This window comes from Leptosomus discolor, chromosome 4 (genome assembly GCF_034619465.1).
Source record: "Leptosomus discolor isolate bLepDis1 chromosome 4, bLepDis1.hap2, whole genome shotgun sequence".
Classification (NCBI taxonomy): domain Eukaryota; kingdom Metazoa; phylum Chordata; class Aves; order Leptosomiformes; family Leptosomidae; genus Leptosomus; species Leptosomus discolor.
In genome coordinates, this window is record NC_141394.1 from 80,926,474 (window position 1) to 80,954,420 (window position 27,947).

Here is a 27,947-nt window from a genome sequence, read left to right on the forward strand (position 1 = left end):
CCCCAATCCCACACGCTGAAGTACACACCACTGCTCATCAATGCTCCTGTGCAACAGGTTTCAAGGGACACCCAGAGATTCAAGTGGTTTGATTATCTGCACGACAGACCAATTCCACGATTACATTCTGACCTGCTTGGAAATAACAGTTTCACTTTTTCTCTTCTTCTTTGAAATAAGTTTCCACTACTAGCCAGAGATTCCAGGTGGTGCTTTTTACAGTCTGGAATTAAGGTGAAGTGGAAGCAAACCTGACAGTACAAACAGCTAAGCAGTTACCATATTAAAATGCCACCCTTACAGGAATGATCTCTTAAGTTTTAAAAGGAGTGCTGAAAACTGACATTTCACTTAATTTTCTAGTTAACCAGCAAGGACAACAGCATTTTTGGTTACTGACAGTAGGTGGTTCAGAAGCGTACAGAACGCACGTGCTTAGGTCTTCTGCTCAAAGAGATCGTGATACTCTTGTTCTTCCAGTTCTCTGTTGTACTTCTCGATTTCCCTGTTGGCTTCTTCCAAGTAATCGTTCATGAATTGGTCCATTACTGGTTTTGAAAAACTAAGGAAAAACATTTGTGCAAGTAGCGTTCCTCAGAAAAGAACACACAGGTCTGAAGGATGTGCCAGTTCAGGGACGCTTACTGAAAGCAGAAATTCAAGATATTACCTTCCGGGAGCCCCGCAGTCAGACCTAACCACAGCCACTCCGTACTGCTGGGGAATCAAGGAGTTGCACAACAGAGATTTCCCAATCACGAGGAAGATTATAAGAACAGCAAAACTACAGCAGGTTTGCAGATGTTTACAGCTATTTCGGTGAAGCGGAAGTCTAAAAAACTCTGCCCAAAATCCCAGTCATCCAGAAGCGGTTAACCAATGCCTGGACCTTTTAATGCCAAACACCAAGATGGTGGTGGAGTAAAGGTCCAGTGAATACCGAAATCCAAGTTCGCTGTTAGGTTATTTTCTGCCAGCACACCCGAACTAGGAGGTTACCCTGCAGACAAAAGTCTGCTGGTTGAAAATTTTAAAAGTTGTCCCGTAGGGCACAGAAAACACTTGTTTGTTCTTATTCCAAAACAGAACCGCGGAACCCACTTGGATTTTGGTAAAGTTTGTCAACATTAGCGTGAAAAGTAAACTGGGAATGTAAAACTTTGCAATTTCGGTGGTAAAGCAAAGACAAAAGCAATGGAAAGTTATGAAAACGAGAAAGAACGCTGGGACATCAGTATTACTCTGGTGTTTCTTGCCGAAGACAAAAAGATGATCAGGTTTAAGTTATAAAATAAAAGTGATTTCTGCGAAGAAATCCAGAGGACTCTACTGCAGCTGCAGCGCACGTTCTGTAAGCTGCCACCAAACGAGAGCAGCAGGGACAGTGCTCTTACAAACGGGTCCACGCCACAGTTTGGTAAGAAAAAAAATCACACTGCTCGCTAAGCTGAAATAGTTTTAATATAACATTTTAGCTGCTTAAGAGAGTTTTAAACGCAATTATAAAAAAATTATATTTTTTTAATAAATATATATTTATATTTCCACCGAATTCTGCACACCTTGTTCACATTACTGCATTGCAGCCAGCAAGGCTTTTCTCATACCCAGTTACAAAACGAGAGCAAATCGTTTAACACCAGCTTCACCCCAGAGTATGTGGCAGAACAAAGGACGCTGTAGCAAACCCCAAACCAACCCTGACTGCTTTTGCTTGAGCGCGGGCACGCACACGCATGCACGCACAGTTATACTCATTTGGAAGTTTTACCAGTTGTGACCAGGCATTAAGCAATATTACAGCGCTATTTGGTTCGAAAAAGTATTTCTTGGACACGCTGTGGTTCATAAATTATTCCCTGCGTGAGCTCATGTACTGTTTTGGAATTACTTTGTTGATTCTATTCTGCTGCTTTGATCATATCTCTGAAAGAGTGTTTTAACAGCAAGCTTTAAGTGGCAAGAAGCCACGCACGGATTTAAGGAACAAATCTTTTCACTTCCTATTATCACCTGTAAATCAAACCGGCTCTTCACCATATCATCTGCTTTGACAGTCTATATTTCAGATTGGCATAGCCTGTTGCCTACCTAAAACCTTCACCAAAACCCTCCACGTTTTAAAGGATACATGGATGATAATCCATTTTGTCACCAAAAAAATTCACAAATTGAGTCCCGTTGTAAAAATAGCCGGCTGGAAGTGGATCCAAGTGGCGTTTCACCTACATTAAGAAAGAATATACCATCCATTAAACACTTAAAACTGCTTTGAGAAAGTCCTAACAAACTTTAACAAGTAAAAGAAAAAAATCCTTCTGCTGAACTTCACAGCCAGAGAGGAAGGTACAGCTCCTCGCTACAAAGGAGTGTTCTGAACAAACAGCGTGACGAATGACATCCCTATGGACTAGGGGAGTTAGGTACAGCGACACTAATCACAGTCATACCAACCTCTTGGGAACCCAACTCCAGAGACAGCACTCACAACTTAAAGGTAGTTGCTGAGGGCAGGGTTAGGCATTTGGCCTCCTAATCTGCATGTGACAGACAACCCCCACAGCCCAGATCAGGGAGAAAAAATGGGAAAACACCATGACAGTAACTAAAGGCGTTTGTCCATCATCTTACACCTCCCCCTGCTCTGCAGAGCTAACTTGAAGCTCTGAGATAACATCAAGATTTATACCTCGCGTTCCTCCTGGACAGCCTGGGTTGTGTCTCAAGAATGTCAAAAGCCAGAAAGTGCCGTGATGGTTTAGTGCTCAGCGCACTTGTTATGGCAGGTACGGGAGGTACAAATTGAAGAAAATCATAGAATCACAGAAGGGTTTGAGTGGGAACTTAAAGACCACCTAAACCAACCCCCTGCCCTGGGCAGGGACACCTCCCACCAGAGCAGGTCGCTCCCAGCCCCATCCAGCCTGGCCTTGAGCCCTGCCAGGGAGGGGGCAGCCACAGCTGCTCTGGGCAGCCTGGGCCAGGGCCTCACCGCCCTCGCAGGGAAGAATTTCTTCCCAAGATCTCATCTCAATCTCCCCTCTTGCAGTGTGAAACCGTTACCCCTCGTCCTGTCACCACCCCCTGATCCAGAGTCCCTCCCCACCTCTCCTGCAGCCCCTTTCAGCACTGGAAGCCACTCTAAGGTCTCCCCGGAGCCTTCTCTTCTCCAGGCTGAACACCCCCAACTCTCTCGGCCTGTCCTTGTAGGAAAGGTGTTCCAATCCTCTGACCACCTTGGTAGCCCTCCTCTGGACTTGCTCCTACAAGCTCCATGTCTGTCCTGTGCTGGTGCCCCCAGAGCTGGACGCAGCCCTGCAGGGGGGTCTCACCAGAGCGGAGCAGAGGGGCAGAATCCCCTCCCTCGCCCTGCTGCCCACGCTGCTCTGGATGCAGCCCAGGATGCCGTTGGCTTTCTGGGCCGTGAGCGCCCATTGCCGGGTCACGCTGAGCGTCTCGTCAACCAAGGGCTGCTCTCAATCCGAAACCAGCCAAAAGAGGGGCTTGCTATTAATTGCTTCTACTTACATGAATGTTTTTTATTTCCTGAAGGGTTAGCATTCCTCTGGTTTTCAGGGCTTTCCTCTGAGGTTTCTGTACAAAGAATTAGGACCCAGTTATACATCTACTGAGTGACAATGTGATACTACAGTTTAGTCACGTTAAAAACAAACAAACCAACCAACCCCAAACAAAAACCCCCAAACCACAAAACAGAGAGTTCTTTCTCGAAAATGTGGGTAACAGTAGTGAAATCTATGACCACATGTTATCATGCTCAAGCCCAGCACAGTACTCCTCAATTTCAGAAGCATGTATTTTAAAAATTAATTTCTATACAGAATTATTCAATTATATGAAGGCACTCGCAACTATGTTCTGAAAACAAGAGTAAAAATTAAGTGATCTTACATAAAGCACTGCTAGAAATGACAAATTCTAAAAGTATTTTGAACAACACAATTTAAATACACCTTTACTGCAAAAAAAACCCAAAGAAAACTGGCACAGGAACAGAAAAAACACCTAGTTTTTAGTCTGAAAAGTGTTATAATTCATTTCTTTCATGCAGTAACCGTCAGAACTATCTGAAACCCTAAATTAGCCGTGACTAGTGAGACTGTACAAAGACTATCTGTAGTCTTGAACGGCTCAAAGAGAAAGCACTTCACACTTGAGATAGCATTTAACTTCCATAAAATTAAGATAGTATTCCACAGAGTGCTCTCCTGCATGTCAAAAGCATTTGTCTCCATATATTACCCATGTGATATGTACAGAGCACGAGATATCATCACAGAAAATGTATACTTCCCTCAAGTAACACAACCTGCTAGGAGAACAGAGATGAGACCCTGAAGATCCTTAGGAACAGCTCCAACAGCAGCCTGCAGGAAGCTTTTTTTCCCCTTCCTACACAACCTTTTAGAGATACTACGAAAAGCCTAAGCCATAAAGAAGGAACCATGAGTATTTTTAACTAACAAATGTTCCAAAACGGGCATCACAAAAGGGCACAGTTGGAACTACAGGCTCCAACTAGAGTGCTAAAATATGCCATCTGTATGGTTGAACTGTTTCTGTCCGAGTGTATTTCTGAATCAAGCCTCGAGACTCACTTCCCAAGACCTTCGTGTGCAGCGCCTGGCAAAAGTAACGCCTGCTGGTACGACTTGGTTATGTAGTGGTGAACCATCTCGTCCTGCACTCCCCGTCAGGTCGTGCCAGTCACTGTGTGAATTCCCACCACTGCAAAACGTGCCTTCTAGGCCTCTTACGATGTGCACGTTCCCTGGTCCCGACTCCACCTCCTGTTGCAGAGGTGCGTCAGCCATGCAGAAATACACAAAGCCTTTACGTAGCTGCACGCCTGACAAACTAAGCAAGGCAAAATGGAAAAAAAAAAACCCAAACCCAACACCTACACCCTCCATTTCGGTGGATTACTTCCAAGGAGGTTTAATTTAGTGAATCAAAACAAGTTTTCAGCTTTGCAGCGTTCAGGTACTTCAAGAAGATTTATTTCATACTACGCTTCAGCTTTTGGCAATCACGTCTCGGCTAAATCACGTTGTGTTTATTCTGGACATACTCCATTTGCTTCGCCGTTCAAGAGCAGATCAATCCATGAATATGCTGCAGCAGTTACTAAAACAACACACAAATTACAATACACGTTTGCAAACTATTAGTCCTCTGTCTGAAATACACTTACACCCCGGAGTGCTAATACCTTGGTAGAAGAGAAAGGAGATTAAAAACCAAAAAGAAGTTTCATTGAGACACTCCGATTCCTCCTTTTGTTGCCGAGAAATACCAAGCAAATCATGCAGAACAAAGGTAAACATGCCCACGAACCTGTTTTGCAGTTTCTCTGAGCCAGTCTTTTATATCCTCTTCCTTAAGAGAGCAGCCAATGAACACAAGGAAGCACTCCTGTTGACTGCTGCAATCCCTGTTATCGCTCCTTGAATCGGGAGGAGTTGGCCCCTCCTGAACAGGCACAAGGCTTAGTGAATTAGATGAGGTGTTGTGACAGACTTCAATCACTTTATCAGAATCTAACGAGGAGAAGACAAAGAAAGAAACGTCCTGGTAACTGCTAATCTAACATCACCACGTTGGTGGGGACAGAATACAGTAGTTGTCAAACACGAACACATGCAGCAATCACAAGACGAGGCACAAGCAGTAATTTGCCCTTACCTGAAAACTTAACTTTGCCCATGATGTGATAAATGTTTCCAGAAAAAGGACTTGGCTTGAGCAATGACTTAATCGCTGTTTGAAACAGAAGACAAATAGATTATCTCACGTATTTTTCTCCTCCTCGGTGTAGCTTCTGGTCAGACCTATCCTACAGGTCTCTAACCCACATCCTAGTGCTTCAGGGGGAAAAGCTGCAGTGTCCCCCCGAGCCCCACTACATAACATTTCTATATGTTCTCATTTCTTTGCTATGGGACAGGTGGGAAATAACATGTGTTTGGCATAACGAACGCTTACAGTGTGTGTGGAAAGTAAAATGGTGCTCCTTAACACTGCTTTGCTAAGGAAAGAAGGAAAGGCATGATTATATATCTACTCTAGCAGCCTAACACAGAGTTTAGCCTATTTTCTAGTAACTACACAGAATTATTTGGCATAAAAAGTAGAAGCTGATGGTCACTTATTAACTGTATTTCGACACGACCAAATAAAATTAAACATAAAATAAAAAGCAAACATACGAAGATAAAGTGTCTCGGTCTCTAGAAACCAACAATTAAATTAGATTTTCATCTGAACAAAAATCACGGGTCAATTTTCCAGAGCAGACACTAAAGAAGATAATTTAATGTACTTTAAGGAAGGAAAGCTGAATTTTCAATTAAAAGTTTACTGCGGCAGTAATTAAATAACTGTGCTACGTCAGTGCCTGCCTTCCCCTCTATTCCTCAGCATTTCAAACTCGGATTTAACTCCAGTCAGACAAAGCCCACTTGTACCTTTACATTTGGTCACAAATCGTGTTTTTTCTAGAGGACGACTGAACCACACGCAGATCTGAACCATCGGAGGGAAGACAGACCCAGCTCCGTATTTGCCTTCGTACCTTAAGACAAAAGCACACACACACCTTCAACGCACAAAAGCACACGCGCTTGGGCTTTTCGTCTAACAAACTTCTTCAAAAGAACATCTATTATTTCACCCCAGGTAAGCCTTGCTCAGCGGAGGAACACCACTAAGCTTTCTTCTCCAAGACGTTCACGAAAGTGTGATATTAACGGTATTGGCTTGTTCAAAGCGCTCAGGATTCCTTTTGATGCTCCTCCTGCTGCCATTTTTCCTTTCCTTACATACTATCTACATACTATTCTTGCATGCTATCAACAAATAGATTAACAGTCATCCAAAGTCGTTTCTTTTGGACAACTGTTAATCTATTCAGACTTTCTTTTCGTGCTTTCTCTCTCTCCCTTTGGCTCCACGCAATCCACAAGCAGCTCTGACATCCCAAACTTTGTGTCAGTTTACTTCAAGAGCCTTCCTTGCGTCCAATTTAGAGCAAGAATTAGGAATAAAGAGATACACGTACATACAGGACGGGCAAGGTACGGTAAATTAATCCTGCTGCCAGCACTATAAACCTAACCAGGGAACAGTCAGCCGGGAGTTATAGTGGTTGACAGGTTCACATTTTCTGCCAAATAGGTGCAGCGCAGATAACTGCCACAAGACGTGTAAAGAACCATGAAAAAAATATCGCTCAGTATTAAACAGAAAGCTTGGTACCATGTCTTATTGTGCCCTCAGCCTCTGCCAAGACTGTCAATAAGGTTGCTGGGTTTTTATGAATAATTGCTCTGCTAATAGCTAGACTGACACAGCAAGTTCATTCCAGTAAGGCCGAAGAGCTGTCAGAATGAAATTACTCTCGTCATTATTGACCTCACCCATCCCAATCCTTCCCAGCTTATTCCCAGAGGGTTCTTTTCTATTCTTCCGAAAAGCAACAGCAATCTTGACGTTGATTTAAATGGTGTCCAGAAAGGATCCTTTTCCCCATAAAAGGACAGCAATCGTCTATCTACTAAGAATACTCATCAGCAATCTTTTTTAAAATGATTTACAAAGCTATTGCCTGTTCCAAATGAGTAGTCTTGGAGAAAAATATAAATTAAGTTAGTGAGACTTTTTAATCTTCAAGTTAATTAGAAAAATAGTTTTAATATTTCTCAATCTAGATACTTGCCAGCCAGGATACATTAAATACCGAGCTCTCATCATCTGAGGATTTGAAAAACTGCTTTCTGAGAGAATTAACTCAATGTCCTCATTCCTATAAAGAGATAAATATGAAGATTTTTAATTCTACAAGTTCAATAAAATGGCCACTATCTGTATGCTAATTCCGTAAAACAGAATGTGTTATTCACAGCAAAACCAACAGTATTTTTCCCTTAGTATGGCAGTAACAGTGACGTAAGTCACACTCTGCAAACAAAAACGTACATTTCCTAATCCCTGTATTTATATGACCACATATACGGTAAAGGGAAGATGCCTTTTGCAGGAGAAGCAATAAAGAAAAATCTGCATCTCCTTTGTGTAAGTTACCGGAGTAAAACAAGAGAACACGAGTTCCTAAGCGCACGCGTCGCACCTGCCCTAAGTGACCGATCCTGGGCAGCCACAAACGTTACCTCGTCACGACTCCGTGCTCCGCCAGGATGAACGCCACAGCAGGGTTGGCCGCTCGGATGAGGCCCTGCAGGTGCATAAGGAGCGGATGCCTCTGCTCTGTCGCATGACTTGTGAAAACCACGTTACTCACTAGTCCTGCGTAAGGAAATCGGAGGATAGTTTACAGAAATCAGGTATGCAACAGTGACTAGTGAATGATGAAGTAATATAACAGCCGTTCCTCTCTCATTTTCCTTCCATCTCACTACACTAACATTTCTAAGGAAAAAAACCCAACAAAACCAAACAAGGAACCTTTCATCTCTTGCCCGCCCAGCAAAAACCCAGAAGCCCAGCTAACTTCACACATGAACACTGTGGAATAACTAAACCCAGAATTATCGTTAAGTATGTATTTTGCAACTGAATCAAGAGGGCAGCGAGCTCATAAGTCCGTTCTGTCACAACCTGTAGACGCGCAACAACGGTACCTCCTGAAGGAGACAACCCTTTTGAGCCACTGGAACGACTCGAGGGGAAAGAGGCGGGATGTTGTAATCTGTGGGTTCTTGGGATTCAAGTGAAAACAATCTTGCCAAAACAAAAAACCAAACCAAACCAAAACTAAAACCACAAGCCTACCAGTACAGCACCAGTCACTGAAGATGACTCGACTAATGAGGAAGGCGTGCTTTGCCAAAACACAGCTATACCAGGTCAAGACATTTTTCTTTCAGTTAGACAGGCCGTGTAACAGAAGTCATTTAGACTCAGCTATGCAAAAGAATCAATTAATTAGAAGAATAAATTCAGATGAGAATCAATTTGAGAAGGACCAGTTTAATAAAAACACTAATGTTTAAAGCCTCGTGGAAACTCAACGTGCAGAAAGACAGGCTGAACAGCTGAAATCCAGTATTTTGGACTCTGACAGTTGCCACTTCCAAAAACAAGAGAAGGATTTGGGGTTTTTTTGTTCTCTCTTTTTAAAGACAGTCCCTGATATGGTATTCAGACAGTAAGTCTGAACCCACAAGGCATCAAAAAAAGATAACAGAGAAAAACAACGAGATAACTATTTGTCCCATGACCCAATTCCCAAAGACTCAGTAGTGTCACCAGAAGAGCAATTCCTTTTTCAGACTTGTCAGCATCCCTTCACCTTGCACCTAGCGCCACCAATTTCACTGACGAAACGGTTCCTCCTCTTAAGCGAAAGCTTTCCGAGATTTGAAGATGGCAACGCCGTCTTCATGTCATACCTGCCATCTTGCCAGGTATAAGACAAGTTTTGTGTGAAATGAGAACCAACTGCTGCTCCTGCAGATGCCTCCGCAGGCAACCAGAAATAAGACAGCAACGACCACAGCCGTCAAGCCTGGGGCACTGGAAGGGATCTCATTAAGGAAAAATTGCCAGGTGACATATCACACTTAGCATCCGACTAATTTCAGTGTTACGGGATTTCTGCTTTCCAATTACATCCCGCGGGTGTTACATCAGAACAAATTCCAGCCCAGCTCCTCACAGCGATGGCAGTGCCAACTCTCCGGGCGTCCCTAGGATGTCCTTTGCTCAAGGTGGGCAGCTCATTTCAGACGTTTCCCTGTTACCACAAGTCAAGTGCAAGACAGAACAGCAAACTCTCGCATACCCACGAACAACCGAACCAGGATGCCTCTCCCCCTGCCCCCACCTCATCACTATATAAAGCAGAACATGTCATGAAGCTCACACCATGATCTGCTGCCTACAGTTATTCATGATCTTTAAAGAAACCATTAAAGTCCACTAATCCTTGCAGAAATTTCTATACCAAGTATTTCTGGGGTACGTACATGACACCATGCGCTCCCAGTCGCTGTTACTTGCATCACTGACCCTTTCGAGTTAGAATTTTAATAACAGCCTCAGCAAATTTCCATCATTAGCATTTCTCTTGTTTTTTTTTTAATCTCCCACAGCAGTTTCCACTCCAATTTCAGAAACCTCTCCGTCTTCTCCAATACGGAGTTGCTTTTGAGAGAGATGGCGGGGGGGGGGAGAACAGCGAGCACCCTCAGAAATTTAAGTCACTCGCATGCTTGAAATTATTATGTAGATCACGCAATTAAGACGAAAAGTATGAATAAGCTAATCAACAAGCACCACATTGTAAGTGTGCTGCACACAGTGAGTTTTTCTTCTTAATATCCCCAAACTTGATATTAATTTAAAAGTCAAGATTAATTAAAAACATAGTTATACTATCTGTGAGGCTGGCACAGAACAATAAAAAGGCTGTACAACATCAGTGTTGTGAAGCAGACGTTACAGTTCGAAGCACTATGCCCTGGAGAGAACAGGTAATCGTCAAGGACAAAGCTGGCGAAGCTTAAAGCTAAGAAAAAGACTCAAGGAATAAAATATCCAGCAAATCAGAAACCTATGCATCTCGTCTCATGCTCATCGCCCATGCTCCTTCTCCATCAATCTCCGCTTCATTTGCGCTTGTCTAAGGGGAACAGCTTTCGGGCACTAGCTGTCCCGCTTGCTTGTGAACTCCCACGCACCCTTGGAATTAACAGAAGACTGCTCAGAGCCTGGGGAACCTGCAAGCTTTGGCTCTGCACACACCTATGCATAAATCTTGTAGGTGCCAGAAAAATTGGCCCTGTGTTAGCAGGCAGCAGTCCCCGCTGCTGAATTGTCCGGCAGGTAGCGTAATCAAGGAGAAAAATAGCTTTCTGAGAACTGGAAGATGCCTACACAGTTGTAGTAATAAATACTTTTGACCTTTTCTACTTGAACTGTCACTGCCATCTTTGTTTCTATTGCATTTTGAAGACCACCCAGTTTTGTTTAATTCCTTATTTATACACTCATCTAAAGAAAAAAAAAAATCTTTGCAGCCTGGGGAATAGCATGTTCAATAGAAGCAGCAAAGAAACAGGAGGGATAGATTAAAAATACAAATGCTTCACAAAAATAATGGATCCTCTTTGCTCCCAAACGTACAATGACCATACTGAACAATGGTGATGTCTTAATCTGTAGAACAACTTCATATATAACACAAGAGAATACGACCCAAGAGATGCCAACATGCCCTCAGACCAGTAAGGTGTCATCTTACAGCTTCTATGCAAGAAAGGAGGGGAAGGGGGGGAAAAAGAAAGAGCATATTTGGAAGGATCAAGGCACCAAGAAGTTCCAGCATACAGATGGCGGCAAGATTTTCTTTAAAAGTTCCAACAAGTACGCCAGGGAGAGACAAAGCAAAACTGCCAACGTCGATCACCCTGCTCAAGGCTTTACCAGTTCTCCCCCATCCTCACCCATTTCTGTCAGTCTTGTGGCTTTCCAAACGGAAAGCGTCGCCCCTGTAAAGCGATGTCACGTTGCTAACGGGCCCAGGTGCCCCTTCATCGCAGGGAAAGCCTGTAGAAGAGACCTGGTAAGCAGCAGCAAAAACCTAACCCTGCTCACTCCCAAAATTTGCAAGGTAGTTATGAGGCCCAGGTAAGCATCCAAAGGTCTAATTAATTCTAATACTCGTCTTTCCTAACACCCGCGTTGCCAAGTTTCAGTCTTCAGATTTGTACAACGCCCAGTACGACACTGTCTTGGCCCGCTGGTGGTGCAGAAACACCCACAGTGATACTGGGGTGCACGACACACAAGAACAGCAGGACAAGTACCTCTCAAAGTGAATGTCTCATTACATATTGCTGTTGCACCAGCACTGAATTCTCAGTTACACAGAAGTAACTTCTCTGCCGTACATGTGATACAATCCTGCGTTCGCCTGGAAAGCTGAAGAGCGTACCACATCTCAGTTCAAAGCATACTTTTCCTCTTCAAACTTTTTACACAAAAATTGCCCCTATTCATGGGAAACAATTTGTTTACCCAAGTAGACCTCTAGGCTATCTAATGTCACATTTTGTATCTGAAAACTAGATGACAAAACCTTGCAACACGCAGAAGTAATTCAATGCCAGAAGAACATTCTTCTAAGCTCCAGTATTTTTCCTTCTTTCATGTTTGGACCATAGGAAAATTAACTATGCTTGTCCTAAGCATTTTCTAGTTCCTCTTTGAACAATGACAGATTCTCACCCAATCAGGTCTGTACAACCGCACTTGAAAAAGAGACAGCTTGGAGTATTTCTTTTTATTCTGTCATAAAACAAAAAGGCGTGCTTGCACTCTCAACTTCTCAGTAGTTATTGCTACTTCATTATATTCTTTTCTCTTAACATTCTCCAGCTCTCTTTAATTTCACCCGTGGCTATGATCATGATAGTTACCTGTTGGTAGCACCAACACTTTTCTCCAAATAAGAATAAAATACTGATTTATATAATAGCACCCACATACATCCTAGCTTGTTCACGACTTCATTTTTTCGGGCTCCCTTCACACATAAGAGGTAGCATAATTCTGGCAGCAAAAGGGGGCTCTACAGAGTCTAAACAGCCACAAAAGACCTGACAACTGCATTTAAATACAAACACAGAAGTTACAGTCCTGCAGTTCACTTGGGAAGACACGAAGGCAAGATCAGAAAGCCGTGCTGCAGTAACTGCAGTCCGACAGCGACTTTAAAAAGAAAAATCTCAACTGTCATTGGCCTACCCAATTTCAGGCTGAGCTTACAATCTGCCTAAAATAAAGATTATCTGACTGGAGACATCTGTTCTTATGCATGCACACACCACATGCACTGGTCCTAATGGTGTAAATCAGCTCTATAGCTGTTAAAAACCAGCGTGAAGGTGCTACAGCCAAATTTGCTTCTGCTCTTGAAAGTGAAAGAATTTCTTTGATGGGAGGTCAGGAAGGATGGAATCCCATTCACACCACCAGCTGCTCTACGGTCCAAGCCTGACAAGGAGGACGATGCATTTCAGTCAGGATATAAAACTGAATATAATAAAGGTAAGAAACAATTCTTTTGCAAATGAGCTTTTCTGTCTGCTGCAACGTCAAACGAACCCTGCAAGGATCCTCCACACCACATTAAGAGGAAGGTATGGGGAACAAGTAACCAGCTCATTCTTCCTTTTCTAAAATAGCAGAAAGGAGAGCTCCATTTCCTTATGCCTCCCCAAAAGAGGATGAAACTCAAATTGCAATCCATTTTACTCCTAGATTTACAACACAGCACAAGTTACAACAGTTCAAGGTAAGCAGGTTAACTCGTGGTGTTAGGAAACCCATCCTCCAGACGGGGACAAGCAGAACGCACGACGCTCCGTGTTCTTCTATCCTCTGCAGGTGCCTTTGGTGTTCAACAACGTAGGCAGAGAGAGACTGTCTGTTCTGCCCAGATGGTTCTTACCTCCAAGAGCTCATCACGATCCTTTGACTATTACATTTACACTCTATTATTTGGCCATATGGCTCAGCTACTTGTTCTGTACAGCTCAAAGTCAAGAGAAGTGACACATACCTTGTGAGCACTGGTCCAAGAACTTGGGGAAAAGAAGCCTAAAAAAAGCAGAAATTTTTATATCAAGAATGGATACTATTATTTAAGTAAAGCATTTACGTTAATTTAGACGCTGACAGCTACAGTCTTACTATCCAACCCATTTTCAAGTGTCCTTTCTTCAATCCCTGTAACTGGAACACCCCTATAGTTTATGTCTTTCAGGAGTTCTTTCCCCAGAAATTAGTTTTGTAGATGGTTTTAACTGTTTAATGGATTTAAGAGCTAATTCCCACCACACAAACTGTTTCTGTGCTCCAGAAAATCAGAAAGCCTTCACTATTACTTTAATTCCTATTTAAACACCAGGAATTTTAAGCTTGCCCTAAAGAATTGTGCCTTCCAAACATGGTGGGAACTCTTCAGGGAAAGGCCGTGTGTACATAATGCTTTCTGCACATAGCACACCAATTTCTGGTATTGTGTCAGAGAAGCGATGATTAGAAAAGCTCCAGAGGAAAACCAGTACTTTACCCTTTCCCCTTCATCTACCTCTCCCCTGGCTTACTATTCCACATGGGGAAGAGCTTCATCCGAGGCTCGTGAAAGAACTAGATCTCACGGTAACGAACTCTGAGACAGGAAAGGGTCTTGATTGTCTTGACGGCAACAGTTTCAAGTCAGACTTTAAAATCACTTTTCTCAGTTCACACAGTGAAACCGCCAAAGCTTCCCAACGGGAAGATTTGTCACTGGCAGTACGTGGCTACTTGGTAAGTTCTTATCAGAAGAAACTTCAAAGCGAGACACAAATAGTCTAAAGCATAGGCTAAGCCTCTTCCTTCAATTGCTACTGCACTTGAGGAGACAAACAATGTTAGTCAAAGGATTGCAGGCTACTGCTGCTATAAATACTACTCAATACCATGACCAGTAACACCTCAGTAAGTTTAAAGGAAAACCTAGGAATGGAACTTGTCTTTTTTTACAATTATGGAAAGAACAAGTGGAAACAGCACTGCAGCATCGATTCACCAATATTTTATGCAGTCTCTATCATTTATTTACAATCTTTGTCACGGAGACAAAAAGAAGCAGTGAGGTGATGTCTATTTATTGACTAGTGCAAAGCACAAGCAGCGTGTTGGTTAGTGTTTGAACGACAGCTACAAAGTTTAAGGAATGCGCTTTCGTGAAGTGATCGGGCAGTTCACCTCGAAGCGGTGATGCACAGAGTTTTATCACAAAATAGCAGCCATGCTCCGAACTCTGGAAACTGCAACGGCTTTAACTTTTATCAAATCAGCTGCCAGGCACAACTGCGAAATTTAAGCATGAGAGTTTTTACGGAGAGGTCAATGAAATTAGCTCCACGTCTGCTGAAGTGCAGCGCACAGACGTACGCTGCGAACCAGCAACCATACCACACTACCTTAAAATGTCAGCGACTTGGCTCTGCTGCTGTTTCCTCCCCACCCTGCCTCTGCAGTAACCCAGGATATCAGATTGCAATCCTTGCAATGCTCCTGCTTCCGTGCTTTGTCATGCTCTCCAACAAAATTTGGGAATGCTTCCCGTAAGTTCCGTATTTTAGATCTGGGAAGTCTTCATTTAATAGCTCAAAACAGTGACAGAACCAATAACACAGAGATGCACGTCTCAATTTTCAGTCATGCAAAGACGGTACGAAAAGCACACACGACAGGACAGCTGACTGTCCTGATTTTACAAAAGTCACCGTTATAAACCAAACAGCACTTCAAAGTTCACTCAGGGTGGCTTACCTAGCAGTTTTATGAGATTTAAGACAGTTCAATGGCATTTAACCACCACATACCTCCAATTATGATCAAAGTGATCTCAGAAACGTACATAGCTATTTTAAAACAAGTAAAAATATCTTAACGTATACCTGTGTTCCATATAGCAGCTCAGCGGCTCTACACAAGTATTAACTGCCCCAATGATGAAAGTCGACCTCACGTCTGGGTCAGGATGGGTTTGCAGAGCCTGTACCACATCAATAACGTCAGTATATCTGTAAGAAAACAAAATGAGATATGGTTTCAGAGAAACCGAATGACACCTCTCAACATCTAGTAAGAAATCAATTGCTTGCAAGAAGATGTCTAAAAAGAGCCTATTAAAGTGTTACAAAGCAGTTCAAATTCCAGACAAATTGAGCTGACTGCAAGTTACAGCAGAAATAAATTACTGACAACTAGAGAAAAGCGGTATACTGTATATATGTATAAAAGCAGTATATATGTTGCACTGAACAACTGAAAAGTCTGGCTTTCAGGAAGCACAAAAAGCATAACAATACAAGCATGTCGTGCCTACCGCCAGGCGTATTCAGTGCTAAGTATGATTCAAGTAAACGAAGACGTTAAAAAAGCAACACCTCTCCCTTATCAGCATTCCAATTTAAGCGTGCTTCTATAATTAATATGTCTGGGTTTTATCAGTGCTCCAGCCACTGCTGGATTATACTTCTGCATGACAGCAAAGTTTAGGGGAACCAGAGTTTTTATTCCAGGTGTTTATTTCTCAGCCAGTTACAGTCTTCTCTCAAAACTGTACTGTCAGTCACCAAGTTAAGGGATTATTTTAGAGAACTCCAGCTACTTTCGAGCTGTCTATACCAACACTCAACTACCCGCACTTTTCTGCATTCTGGAAGGAGTTGTGCATTCCTTCCATGGTTTTTTTGCTTTGTTATCAGCAAAATACAGGTCTGTCAGGGAAAAGCAGCAATAATTCATTTGTGTATTAACAGGAACTACAACATGCCACACTCCTTCTAAATATTAAGATAATGCTGTAACAGGTAATATTCCGTAATATTCACCTGCAGCTCTGGAGTGCAGTTTGCCACACAAGCTCAAGCTGTCTCTGCTCTACCGCCCCCACCTAAAGCTATGGCTTTAAAGACAGACAACCAGTATTCCAGTGGCCCTTAAAGACAGAGAACCAGCATGAAGAAGCCTCACCAGCCTTCGAAGGGCAAACACCTCTTTGTCTAGGACCTCTGCGGGGGGGGGGGTGTGAAAAAACCCAAACCCAAACCACCCGCAGCTGCGCCAGTAAAGTGCCACTTAACAAGTGCGAGATGCAGCTGGAAAGGGCAAGAGAATTTCTTCCGAGAAGCCAAAACCAACCCCACAGTCAATCTCCTAAATAGGAAAGATGATCCAAATGCAGCCCACCCTTCCTTTTGAGGGAAGGAGGACTATGGACATCCCTGTTTCAGCGGATTAACAAGCGATAAAGTTAACAGGTTGCAGAAAAGCTGAGTTTGGCACACACGTAGGACAGAATGAACACAGTACCGCACTTCAGCGCAGAAATATTACTGCTACAGAGCGATGGGAAAGCTTAACGATGCCTTGGAAATAGGAAGGGAACAGAAAATCCTTTATTCTACGCCACAGTTCACACTGATTCAAACATTTACCCTTGCAGGACCACTAAGAGACGCTTCTTCTTTTTAGCATAAGCGGACTGACGGACGCCGTGGTTTTGCTGAGCCTCCAGGACACTGGAGAGGTAACGCTGGAAGTGGGTTGCACTGAAACATTCAGGACTATCCATAGTTTGTCGATAAACTATCCACCTAAAAAACAGAAAACAAGGAAAGAAGTCCATGTTCTGCGACGTAATATTTCTGTTTTCTTTTTATTTTGAAGCAACAGCTCAAGCCCTGAGATTCTACATCTCTCAAACCACATGGGAAAGAGGAATTTACTTGGCTTTATCATTTACAGCATAAGCACATTCTTTACATTACTGCCAAAAGGTTTTGTGGGGTTTTTGTTGTTGTTTTTTAATCAAATAATGTTCAACAGCTTCTTCAAAGCAGCACAACATATGAGCAATTCTGACTTTTGTTAGTGATGCAGTAAGCAAAAGTTAAATGCATCCAATTCAAAAGACTCTGGGCATGAAAACATTTCACTGCAAAAATAAAAAGTAACGATATTTGCAGGAAAACATGATGAAATGTATTATGACAGAAGAATCAAAAGTCACCTTACACGTTTGCCCTAAAAATGGAACCACAAAACTGTTGTAAATCAACTCGCTAATATCAATACACTGAGTTAAAATAATAGAAAAAAGAATCAGCCCAGAACATCGCTAAGACTAAATGCTAAGGTGTTTTGGCTGTAAGATTTAAAAGGATAATAATTTCTTTTTTTTGACTTTCCAGACGCTGTATCAACACACAGAATGACAAATTCCTACAGTAGATTTCTCTTATTGTCACACAATAGATGTCCTGAATCTCTGTCCTCGTATTGTAGAGCAGGTATCAGGTCAGATTAAAAACAATGCTGCAGCAAGGACCGTTAGTACAGTCTTTTCTCCTAGAAAAATGCATTTTAGACTCACTACATGTCAATAAAGGGAAGCTCTTCAAGTTGTGACAACTTCCATACTTGCTTAAGGCAGGATTCATGTGGCCCTTCTAAGATTTTTCTTGAACGTTTGCAGCATCAGTGACAGTTCCAGACACACGTCGTAGATCCACAGTGATACCTGTGCTATTCTTAATATGGAACATCAAGAAAGAAATCTCCTGCTCTATTTTTCTTGTCTAAAATCGAAGGGCAAAGCTACCTGGCATAACACAGTTAAATGAAGGAACAGAACTGAAGTAATGTGCCCCACCTTACAGCATGCTGTGTACAGCTCGTTAAGGTGCATCATAATATTTACTGAATTTATTCTCATAACAGACCTGTCTACCAATTAGAAACTGGGATATAAGTAAATAAATAAATTCAGTGGAACACTGATAGTTTTGCTTTCTTCAGGCTGAGTAGTTCCCCGGTGGTTAGTATGACCCCTGAAAAACCAGAACCGTACGAACCTGCCGTGCTCCTTGTTAAAAGTCACCAGGAAAGCGCAGAGATCGCTGCAACGACATCCCGGCAGACCAGTTATCACGGTGATAACCACCTGAAACACAGGGAACAGGCAAGAAGGGGGGTAACTTGAAGACTAGAAAGGAGCTACAACAATCGCGCACATGAAGGCTTCTATCTTGATAAAAACTTAAGTCTAAACGCAGAATTAAGTGACCCTAACCACAGAAACAGCACCACAGTGTAGAACCGTAATTGTGTTTATGCAATTACTCAGATAGGCATGATTTCTGAAAGGCGAGTTTTCTCTTGGTTTTCATACCTTAAATACAGCGAAAGGCTAATTAACAAATACAGCAAACAGTATCACAAAACCTTTACATTAAAATCTAGTCTGCAGTGTAATTATTAACGCAAGGGACAGCCAAAACACTGCTGGAGAGGCACCAAAGAGCTGATGTTTCCTATGAGGAAAAGGGGACATTCAAACACACAGAACAGCACTTGGGCAAAACGCTTCCAAAAGGGACAGCGTGTGTCAGTCTTAAACACAAAGAGCAACTCCAGGTTTCTGACCCTGAACCCAGCATGCAGCACACACCATTTATTCCAGCAAAGCTGTATTTTGGGTAGGATTGGTAAGAGGCTGGACAAGAACAGCTCTAACACACCAACAGCTTTTCTGCATAAAGCACCTGTTCCCATTAAGTGTATTTCTTGTGGTATTTGGACAGGGATCGTAGCAAAGCAGCACTGAAAGGCAGTCAGGGCGTATCTCCAAGCGTTTGTACGTGTACATATATTTCTGTACTATATACCAGAGGGTGCTACAGAAGTACCCAACGAGCTGTGGAGGAAACCCGACTAGAACAACAATCTGTGCTGAATTTGCCTTAAATTATGTCACCCTGGTAACCAGAAATCACACTGCATGTCATCCCCCTACCAACGGACAAAAAAGCCCAGTTCCTAGCCACATGATAGCTGGAGATCGTCATCTGCAGACTGTTTGTACCCTATCCTCAAATTCATTTTCGGATGCTCACAGAAACCGAGAAAATGGTAACAGATATGGAGAAGTAACTCAGAAAAATCAGAGGTACTACTTTCCATGTTTTATAGAATTTGGTATGAACTTTGTAATGAGATTTTTCTCTTTTTTAAACATACACAAAGACAGTTAAACCAACCTTAAAATTAGATCTAAAAACATTCATAAGGTTGTTACCTTCATAATACCGGCGTATTAATGAATAGTAACAAGCGTCAGTACGGCCCCTGAACTAGAGCCCAGGAAATAAGTCTGCCACCACACTGCAATATTCCAAGATGAAGAGAATATCGCTGCTGCTTTGACTTTCTTGCTCACAGCGGATTTCAAATGCTGGTAAGTTACAAGGAAATATTTTCTCTGAAAATGCCATTCAAAAGCACTCCTTAAGGCTGACAATTGCTATTGCCCCTATAGAGAACCGAGTGTTCTACAGATAATATCAGCAAATGTTAAATATCATGTGCTACCTCTATGCTATTTAAAGGACTTTTATGTTCCAGTGAACAATTCAGCAATTCATAAAAACAAGCTACTGCTTTAGGGCTCACGCTCTCTGGACATTAGAGAAAACTGTTCACTTGAAGATCTACGCCTAATTTTCTGCCTCTATTTTATCAGGCTGAAGGGCCATTAGCACTTCCAAGAGATTGTTTAAAGGAGGAAGATTTAAGTAATGTAATCAGGAAAACAGGGCAAAGCAATTTATTCTAAGAAATAGGCTTGAAACAAGTTCAGTGTGAAGCGGTGGCACTGGAGAAGGAGGCAGAGAGCATGGCTAAACATACCTCAGCACTGTACTACACCTGCAACAGAAACCATGACAGACAGAATATTTGCCAAATATTCTGTTCTAGAGATAGGAAGTATTGTCAGGTCGCTTCCTTACCTTATCACTTTCTGCTTTGCAATCAGGAATGACTTCTGACTGTTGCAATAAAACAGGAAGATGTGCTCTCATTATTGGCTCATGACTGACGCTGCTGACTGTAAAATGCTGCACAAACCTTTCAAAAATAAAAGTTTTATTTTCTTAGAATCAAGACCAAAATACTTCATTCATACACATAGTCGGGGAAACTACTAAAATAAGGTTGTTAAAAGGTCAAAACAGAGGCTTCCTAGAGAGGAAATAATTCATCTCAGAATAAAAATATCTAGTGCGAAGACGGAGTTATTAAATAAGCAATTTTTAGATGAGTATTACATATACCAAAATATTTTTGTATTATTTCTGACAAAACCGATCCCTTGAAAACGAAACCAATTTCTCACCTCTCTAATTCTGGAAGGGCAGCAGATATTTTCAGCTCTCTGCATCTTTCCCCAGAAGGAAAAGACAGGGCATTAAATAGCTTCTGAACACTGGAATGCCTACACCAAGCAAATTAATGAATTGGTTAGTTAAAGGGGAAACCCAGAAATTGATCTTTAAATCAGATGGCTACACATTAACTGGTACAACACAAAACAAAGCGAGCGTTGCACTAAGAATGCAACAATTCCTTTTTGAATCATCATCAAAATCTTCGATGAGTGACAGGATTTTTCTGACTGTAGCACACAGTGAATGCACAATCGCACTGGAGAAAGCGGCATAAACTTACAGTCTCTTTTGTTCCACAGACAGGAACTCTTCCTGGACAACCCTTAAAGATAATCCTGAGTTTGTCTGTTTTTTCCATGAAGAGAAAACCTGGAAAAAAAAAAAACACACAAATCAGACCTATGCATAAGCACCACTATTTTGCAAAAATTGTTTTAAATTTGTTTTAAAATTTGTTTAGGAGTCGGTTTTGTTCATCTCCAAAAGAAATACACACGTTTTAACTAGCCATTCAGTATTTCACAATACTGGTGTAGCTGCAAGAATTGAAAATATGGAAGAAGTCTCCACAGACCAGATTTTGTAAGCTTCTCTTCGGCTAGACTGGAACTGCTTTAGGAAGTAACTTTTCAGAAACAGTCTATTTTTTTCCCTATCTTCATAGCTGGGGAAAAAATCCTAGGGAAAAAAGTTTACCCACCAAAGTACCCGTTCGTGTGTATCTTTTAGTCATAGCATGTTTCACTGATAAAAATGCTAGGTATTTCTAGTTCAACTACAGCACAGCAGGAACTGAATTAATCTAAGTTTCCTTTAAGTAGTACTGAAATTTTCATGAGGTAAGATTGCAGCAATCGTTTCTACAAATTGAAGAAAAATTCTGTTGCTTTGCAGAAGAAAAAGGAGCCCTTCGTTTCTCTAGGGAACGGTGTTTTGGCTCACATCCTATACGGCTCTAGCCAAGTCGCATTAATATGAATGGCACTCTGAACCTAGAAATCAGATTCAGATGAATCACACAGTCATTTAAGTGCTCGGTATTTCCCTTCTTTTAATAAGTAAAGGCAACAGCCATTGTCATTTTTCACAATAATTTGCTGCAAGACAAAACAACGGGGGAGGAAAGACTGCTTTCCATTAACAAATTGGCATCCTAAACACAATGGTACTGAGATAAAAAACATCAAAATAGAATAAACTTTTGATATTAACAAAGACAATATTGCTTGTGTAGAAGGATCCACGCAACCAAAGAACCACTTCAAAACATGTATAAGCGACTAAGGAAAATGCCTACAAGGGATGGAAAGAAGGACTGGTCAAGAGAAAATTGTATTCTTTAGAAGTCAAAGGGCTAGGGATAAAGTGAAAACACAGGTCAGACTGAGACAGAACTCAATGGAAACAAATCAGCCCTTTCTGTACAACTTAACGAAAACTTAAAAAAAAGACTGCTATGGCATTAGAGAAGGTGAAGAAAACCAGAGAAATCAGTACGTCCCAAAGCCTCAGCCCACTTTCCTCCCCTACCAATTGGGGTGAGGATGCGAAAGGATCTGAAAACCAGATTCCAGTTCTGTGCGCTCAAAATCTTGCAACTGTCTCAGTTACAAAGAATTTCATACGCTCAGATCTGGAGGAAGGGGAAACTGCCATTCCCCGATTCCAGGAGGCTTGGCATAATTAAAGCAGGGGCCCAGTAAGCGAGGTATCATGCCGTAGGATTGCGGAAGAGTAAAACTAAGGCCCACGTTTTAGTGATTCTTTGTTAAGTAGAGATCTGTAGAATGACTGCTACGTCCGTGCGACTTCACTGGCACGCAGACTTGCGGAAAGAAATTTGGAAGAAATCAACAGATACCTGAAGGAATACGCTAACAAAATACAGTAATATCTTTCGATGGCTTACACAATCAGGTACGCTTGATCTTAGGAATAGTTTTCGTTCAGGAGATAACATCTTCAAGACAAAAGACATGTTTCGCCCACTTGAACTTGAGCAAAGCAACTGGTGTGGTGCTGCAGAAAATGAAACTCAGCATGGAACTGTGGGGCAAAAAGCTAACTCAGAGGAGGACCAGAATAAATAGCGCCCCAAAAAAAAAAAAGCAGCAGAAGGCTGGGGGCATTCACCAGCAGAGTTGCTTAGAGAATGCCCCGTGACACGCTTTGCAATCAATCTGGCACAGATTGAAGTGACAGCATTTGGGGGGAACTAAGTTGGGAGACAGCCTACACAGCATTGAGGTGCTTCACAGAGAAATAGATCTAACTGCAAGAATGGAAGAATCAGGAAGAAAAAGAGGAGGAAGGTAAGCATGAAAGCAAGAACGAGCACACAAACATTTCTAGAATCAGCTGGAGTATCAATGGGTAGCAAAAGATTAAGGACCTGAGCGAGTTTCTCAAAAAAATGAGCACAATCTATTAATTCAAGGCAGCAGCGAAAACTAAAGGCAAGCCAAGTGTAGCTCTGAACATTTTCAGAAGAGAGAACTATTATTGCCTCTATACAAGAAACAAACACTCTTATCTCAGATACTACACACAGTTTGGATATCTACAGCCAAAAAAAGAAAAGTATTACAACTATCAGAGGAAAAGAACTTTTTATAAGCATAGATTAAAAACAATCTGCTTTTATTTTATTAGGCCAAATAAGCCAGAAAGAATAGGTCCGAAATTTCCAAATACCTCAAGGATGTCTGCTGGTAGAGCAAAGGTAAAAAACAGACACACAAATAAAATAGGCTGAAAATTCAAAACCAATCAAACAAAATCTTCCCCACCACTCACACAGCGGAACAGTGGGAGGAATCTAAACACTTAAGGGAAAAAAAAAGGAGGAGAAATTTTATGGTAACATTAATACAACCAGTGGGGACTACTCACTGAGCTAGGTGGTCTTTTCCAGTCCAGTGTTGGGATCACACACTAAAACCCTTGTGAAGTCCTAACATCTCCAGGCTCATTTCCTCAAAAGTGCTATTGTTATAAAGCTCCGTTTATTAAAAGCCTCTGCGTTACAATGCACGAAGCCCATCTACTTCAGAGAATAATACAATGCCATATGGGATACTTAAAGACTTTAACAAAACTTCCCTCAGGATCACGATCCAAATGTGTCTAACCACAAAAAACACCCCCACAATAGAACCTCTGCCACTACACACAATTGCTGCAGCCAATTATACACCAGTGCTACATTTAAAATGCAACTACTAGAAAACAAGCTTTTAGAGCACTCGCTGGCTTCAGAAGACAAAACGAAGGCACATGGCGAGCGTTAAACTTAACGAGCGACACAATCGCTAGAAATGCAGATGTAAGTCAAAGTTTCTCACACAGTTCCTAAGATCGGGAGCAGTAACGTTCCTGGGAAGGTCTACACGGCAGGGCAGTCCATGGCAATCCTGTCTGCGAGGCAGATGCCAAAGGTCACCCAGAGGATCCGTTTCGGGTCGCGGGAGAGCCTCTGGAGGTCTCCAGACCCACCTCCTGCTCCGAGGAGGACTGTTGCGGGCAGTACAGATCAGCTCGGCCATGACCTTGCCTGGCCAAGTTTTTGAAGTCTTCAAAAGTGGAGATACACTGTCCGGGTGACCCGTTCCGGTCACTGCACCAACCTCCTCCTAACATTCAGTTTGCCTCTTCGAAGCAGCAAACTACGGTTACTGCCCCTTGTTACCTGCCGCTACCGAGAGAGCTGTCTGTGACAGTCCTCCCTGCTGCAGCCCCCTGATTTTCCATAAAAATTTTACATACATTTTTACACAAAATTTTACATAAGCAGCCTCAATCCCATCAGCCATCTCTCTCCATACCTTCCCCGAATCCCATCCAGTTTCACAGAGGAGGTTTTCAATGTATTTCTTAACTTGCTCCCTCAGCGTTAACCGCCCCTTCTCCTTTCTAAACTGTGCTTGTTCACTGAGACACAGGGAAGGGTTTCACTTGGGAAGACTGATGCAAGAACAACCTTGAACTTCAACCTTTCCTGTATTTACTGATCAGGTGACAAGCTTTAATGGCTAAACTACCATGAGAAATAACCCCCTCTTCCTTCCAAATTTAATTAGTTCAGACAGACATTAACAAATTGACCCTTGCCTCTCACCTGAAACACAAAGAATAATTGTGTGCTTCCCCCCCCCCCACCCCCAAACCAATCTCTTTTTTACTTTACCTGCGAATAAAAAGCTTTATAAATCTTTGTTTTGGGGAAAAGTGCAATCATCAAGAAGTTGTCTCGGGTATGGAATTCAATTGGTAGATGGGCAAGCAAGGAACTTTTGATGTCTATGAAGAGAGCAGCAACAATACTGGTTGAATCCTAGAAAAGGAAGAAACAGGACAAATTAACAGTTACTGACAGTGAAAGAAAGGCTTAATATATTAAATAGAGATCAGAAGAGAACTATTATGTCACAGCTAGGCACGCCCAAAGATCTGAACATTCATTAGCTTTGCACAGAGCAGACACAGAGCAGAAGGATCACTTACAGCGCTTCTCAGTTCCTACTCTGCAGCTGCGAGAGATATCACAAGCTTGAAAGAAAGCACCTGAGATTCTTCTAAGCACCTAAGCATTTTAATATCTGCTCTTCTCCCTGCACCAAAAACCGGACCTTTAGCCCTTTCCTCCGCTCATGCTTCACAACAAAGCCACCTTCATCTATACCCACACATCTCCGGTGACACAGATACTCTGGAAGAATGAATTAAGTGTCAGCTAAAAAAGATAAGAAGGATGGCATGGTGCTCTTGGAAACTTTTTTATACCACGCTCTTGAGTTTCTGACCTGAAAGGAACCGTGCTGCAACGAGATACCACTGTCAGGCCTGCAACTTAAAGCGTAGGTCACTTGCGTGTTGGAAGCGTCCTGTTTGTCTCCGATCCTTTAACGAGTACAAGTTCTACTGACTCTATTGCTTCTTCACCTGAATTGTGTCTTCACCAACAGGAAGCTGAAGCCCTCAAGGCTGGTCTCCCTCAGAAGCACCGAACTCAGGTTGTCCGATTTTTGTTCTAATAAAACAACACCAACCCTCGGTTTTCTGGATTTCAAGATAGGCATTTACGTACAACTTGGCAGGACGCTGAAGTGCTTTCTGCTCAAGCTTTGATTTGTAAGTGTTTCCACACCAAAGCATGAGAAAAACAGTACAATTCAGCAGCGTGAAACATCCCTGGAAAATGGGGATTCCATTACTTAGGGTTCCAATGACAAATCAGTTAGCATCCATCTCCCTTTGACCAGGAGAAGTGGGCAAAACTCTGCTTACTAATTTTCAAGATGAAAAAGCTCAAGTTGGGAAACACATAAGAATCTGTATCAATTCAGAGACATCTGCAAACAGAATCTCTGTGCTTTGCTGACTGAGGGATTAATTATAAAAGTAATCCTCTCAAAGTCATTGAGGTTACTGAGGAACAAACAAAAACGTTCTCCTGAGAGAGAACAGTTTCTCTTAAGAGAAAATGGCTTTTGGAACATGGTCCACAGATCCTGGATTCTGCAGGATACAGATTTCATGAGAAGAGACTAGAAGGCCAACTTATACATGCTGCAATCTGCACGAGAAGTGTCCAAGAGCCTGTGCTCCTCCCCCTGGAAAATGTTTAGGGTTGTTCTACAAATTGAGAAAAGCTGAAAAGAAGCAGCAATAATCCCCACAGATATTAGGTTAAAAGAATCCAGTTCGAAGTTGTACAAGACATCAATGTTGTTGTGAAATCTAAGTATTACTTAGTGATATTGGTTTACTTGATTGATGGCCAAAATGAAGGCTAGATTCAGGCACTTACAAGCTGAAATACTCAGTCTTAAATAAGACCTTAAAACCAAGCACACAGCCTCTTAGGCTCCATACAGTAAAGATGCCTTGGTACAGTTTGAGACACTGAACAGCCACAGAAGAAAAAGAAGTAATCACGGGGGTTTGGAGACTGGGTGGCAGTGCAGTCTGTTGCGTTTTCTTTTACTCCCAGAACAGCTGGTACTGAGCTAGAATAATGCTGCCTTTCGAGATGGGAGTTTTATGCTTGACTCTGCTAAAACTGGGATGGTTTCTGCTTTAAACCTTCATGGTACAGTTTTGTGAGGAATCCACCCTGTCCTCCACGCAGTCCATGTCTACAAGCCCCAAAAACTTCAGGGGCTTAAGTGGTAGCTAGGTGCCCAGCATCTCAGAATACCGGAGCCTGCAGCACATCCCAGAGGCAGAAGTGCGGAGATTTTCAAGTTGAAAAGAGAAGCACCTAGCAGGCATGGTGACAGAGCTGCTAAGAACCTGTACTTTGCATCACTTGAAGTCCTTCCATCTTTTATTTTAATCCTTTCATTAAACTATCCTTTCTTTTCCATCAATACTGTTGTTGTAATAACTTCTGGAAAAAACACACTAACAATTACCCTTCTTCTCCTGTCACTTCTTAACGTTTTGAGCTCTCCACCCTTGTATTATGCCAAGTCAGTTGAACAATAAAATGCTGTCAAGGTTTAGCTTTACACAAAAATCTGGCATCAGTTCAAGAATGATAGCCAGGTCCCATAAATAGCTAGTTTTATGAAAGTGAGTGTCTTGAATCAAACAATAGAAGGAAGGTCAGTGTTAAAATAGCTTCTTAAACTACCAAGGGGCAATCAATACGATATACAAGAAAAGGCAGCTAAGGTAAGATTCTCTTCACTGCTGTGTTTTCACCTCAATTGAATCACACACTTTTATTGTATTTTACTGGTTTCCTCCATTAGATGATGAAATCATAGCAACACAATGCTTTCTGGAGGTCACTGAACACATGTGGAATACTGTACCTGAAGAAAATAGAAACTAAAGGAAACAGAGGTTTGGTGGTTTTCTTCAGTGCTTAGGAAACAATAAAGAGCCAAAATAATCTCTTTTCCATTCTGAAAAAGCGATGGTTAACCCAGCGTGTCTGCCTTGAAGAGAAACAGAAAGCTGAGCTGCCAGCATTAACCTAACTCTCCACTCCCACCGAGCCAGGAGACCAAACTGTTAGTGGGGCAAGCCGGCCGAGTGAAGCGACAGAAGTTGATCACAGGAATGGAAACAGTCAACGCCTAACATTGTGTCTTCTACTGTAAT

General features: G+C 42.1%; 1 protein-coding gene across 1 annotated transcript in view; it reads right to left on the reverse strand.

The window, feature by feature from the left end:
* Window positions 1-307: 307 nt before the first annotated feature.
* DNAAF9 (dynein axonemal assembly factor 9) overlaps window positions 308-27,947 on the reverse strand; it is a 71,110-nt gene continuing 43,470 nt past the window's right edge. Inside the window, exons 22-37 of the mRNA XM_086464286.1 lie at window positions 25,021-25,167; window positions 21,115-21,203; window positions 20,783-20,881; window positions 20,397-20,514; window positions 18,462-18,550; window positions 17,043-17,201; window positions 15,498-15,623; window positions 13,607-13,644; window positions 8,190-8,325; window positions 7,739-7,825; window positions 6,489-6,595; window positions 5,707-5,781; window positions 5,359-5,561; window positions 3,529-3,594; window positions 2,132-2,225; window positions 308-548 (exon numbers count right to left, since the gene is read on the reverse strand). Coding sequence (XP_086320412.1) covers window positions 436-548; window positions 2,132-2,225; window positions 3,529-3,594; window positions 5,359-5,561; window positions 5,707-5,781; window positions 6,489-6,595; window positions 7,739-7,825; window positions 8,190-8,325; window positions 13,607-13,644; window positions 15,498-15,623; window positions 17,043-17,201; window positions 18,462-18,550; window positions 20,397-20,514; window positions 20,783-20,881; window positions 21,115-21,203; window positions 25,021-25,167 — 1,746 coding nt within the window. The 3' untranslated portion in view covers window positions 308-435. The remainder of the gene's footprint in view (window positions 549-2,131; window positions 2,226-3,528; window positions 3,595-5,358; window positions 5,562-5,706; window positions 5,782-6,488; window positions 6,596-7,738; window positions 7,826-8,189; window positions 8,326-13,606; window positions 13,645-15,497; window positions 15,624-17,042; window positions 17,202-18,461; window positions 18,551-20,396; window positions 20,515-20,782; window positions 20,882-21,114; window positions 21,204-25,020; window positions 25,168-27,947) is intronic.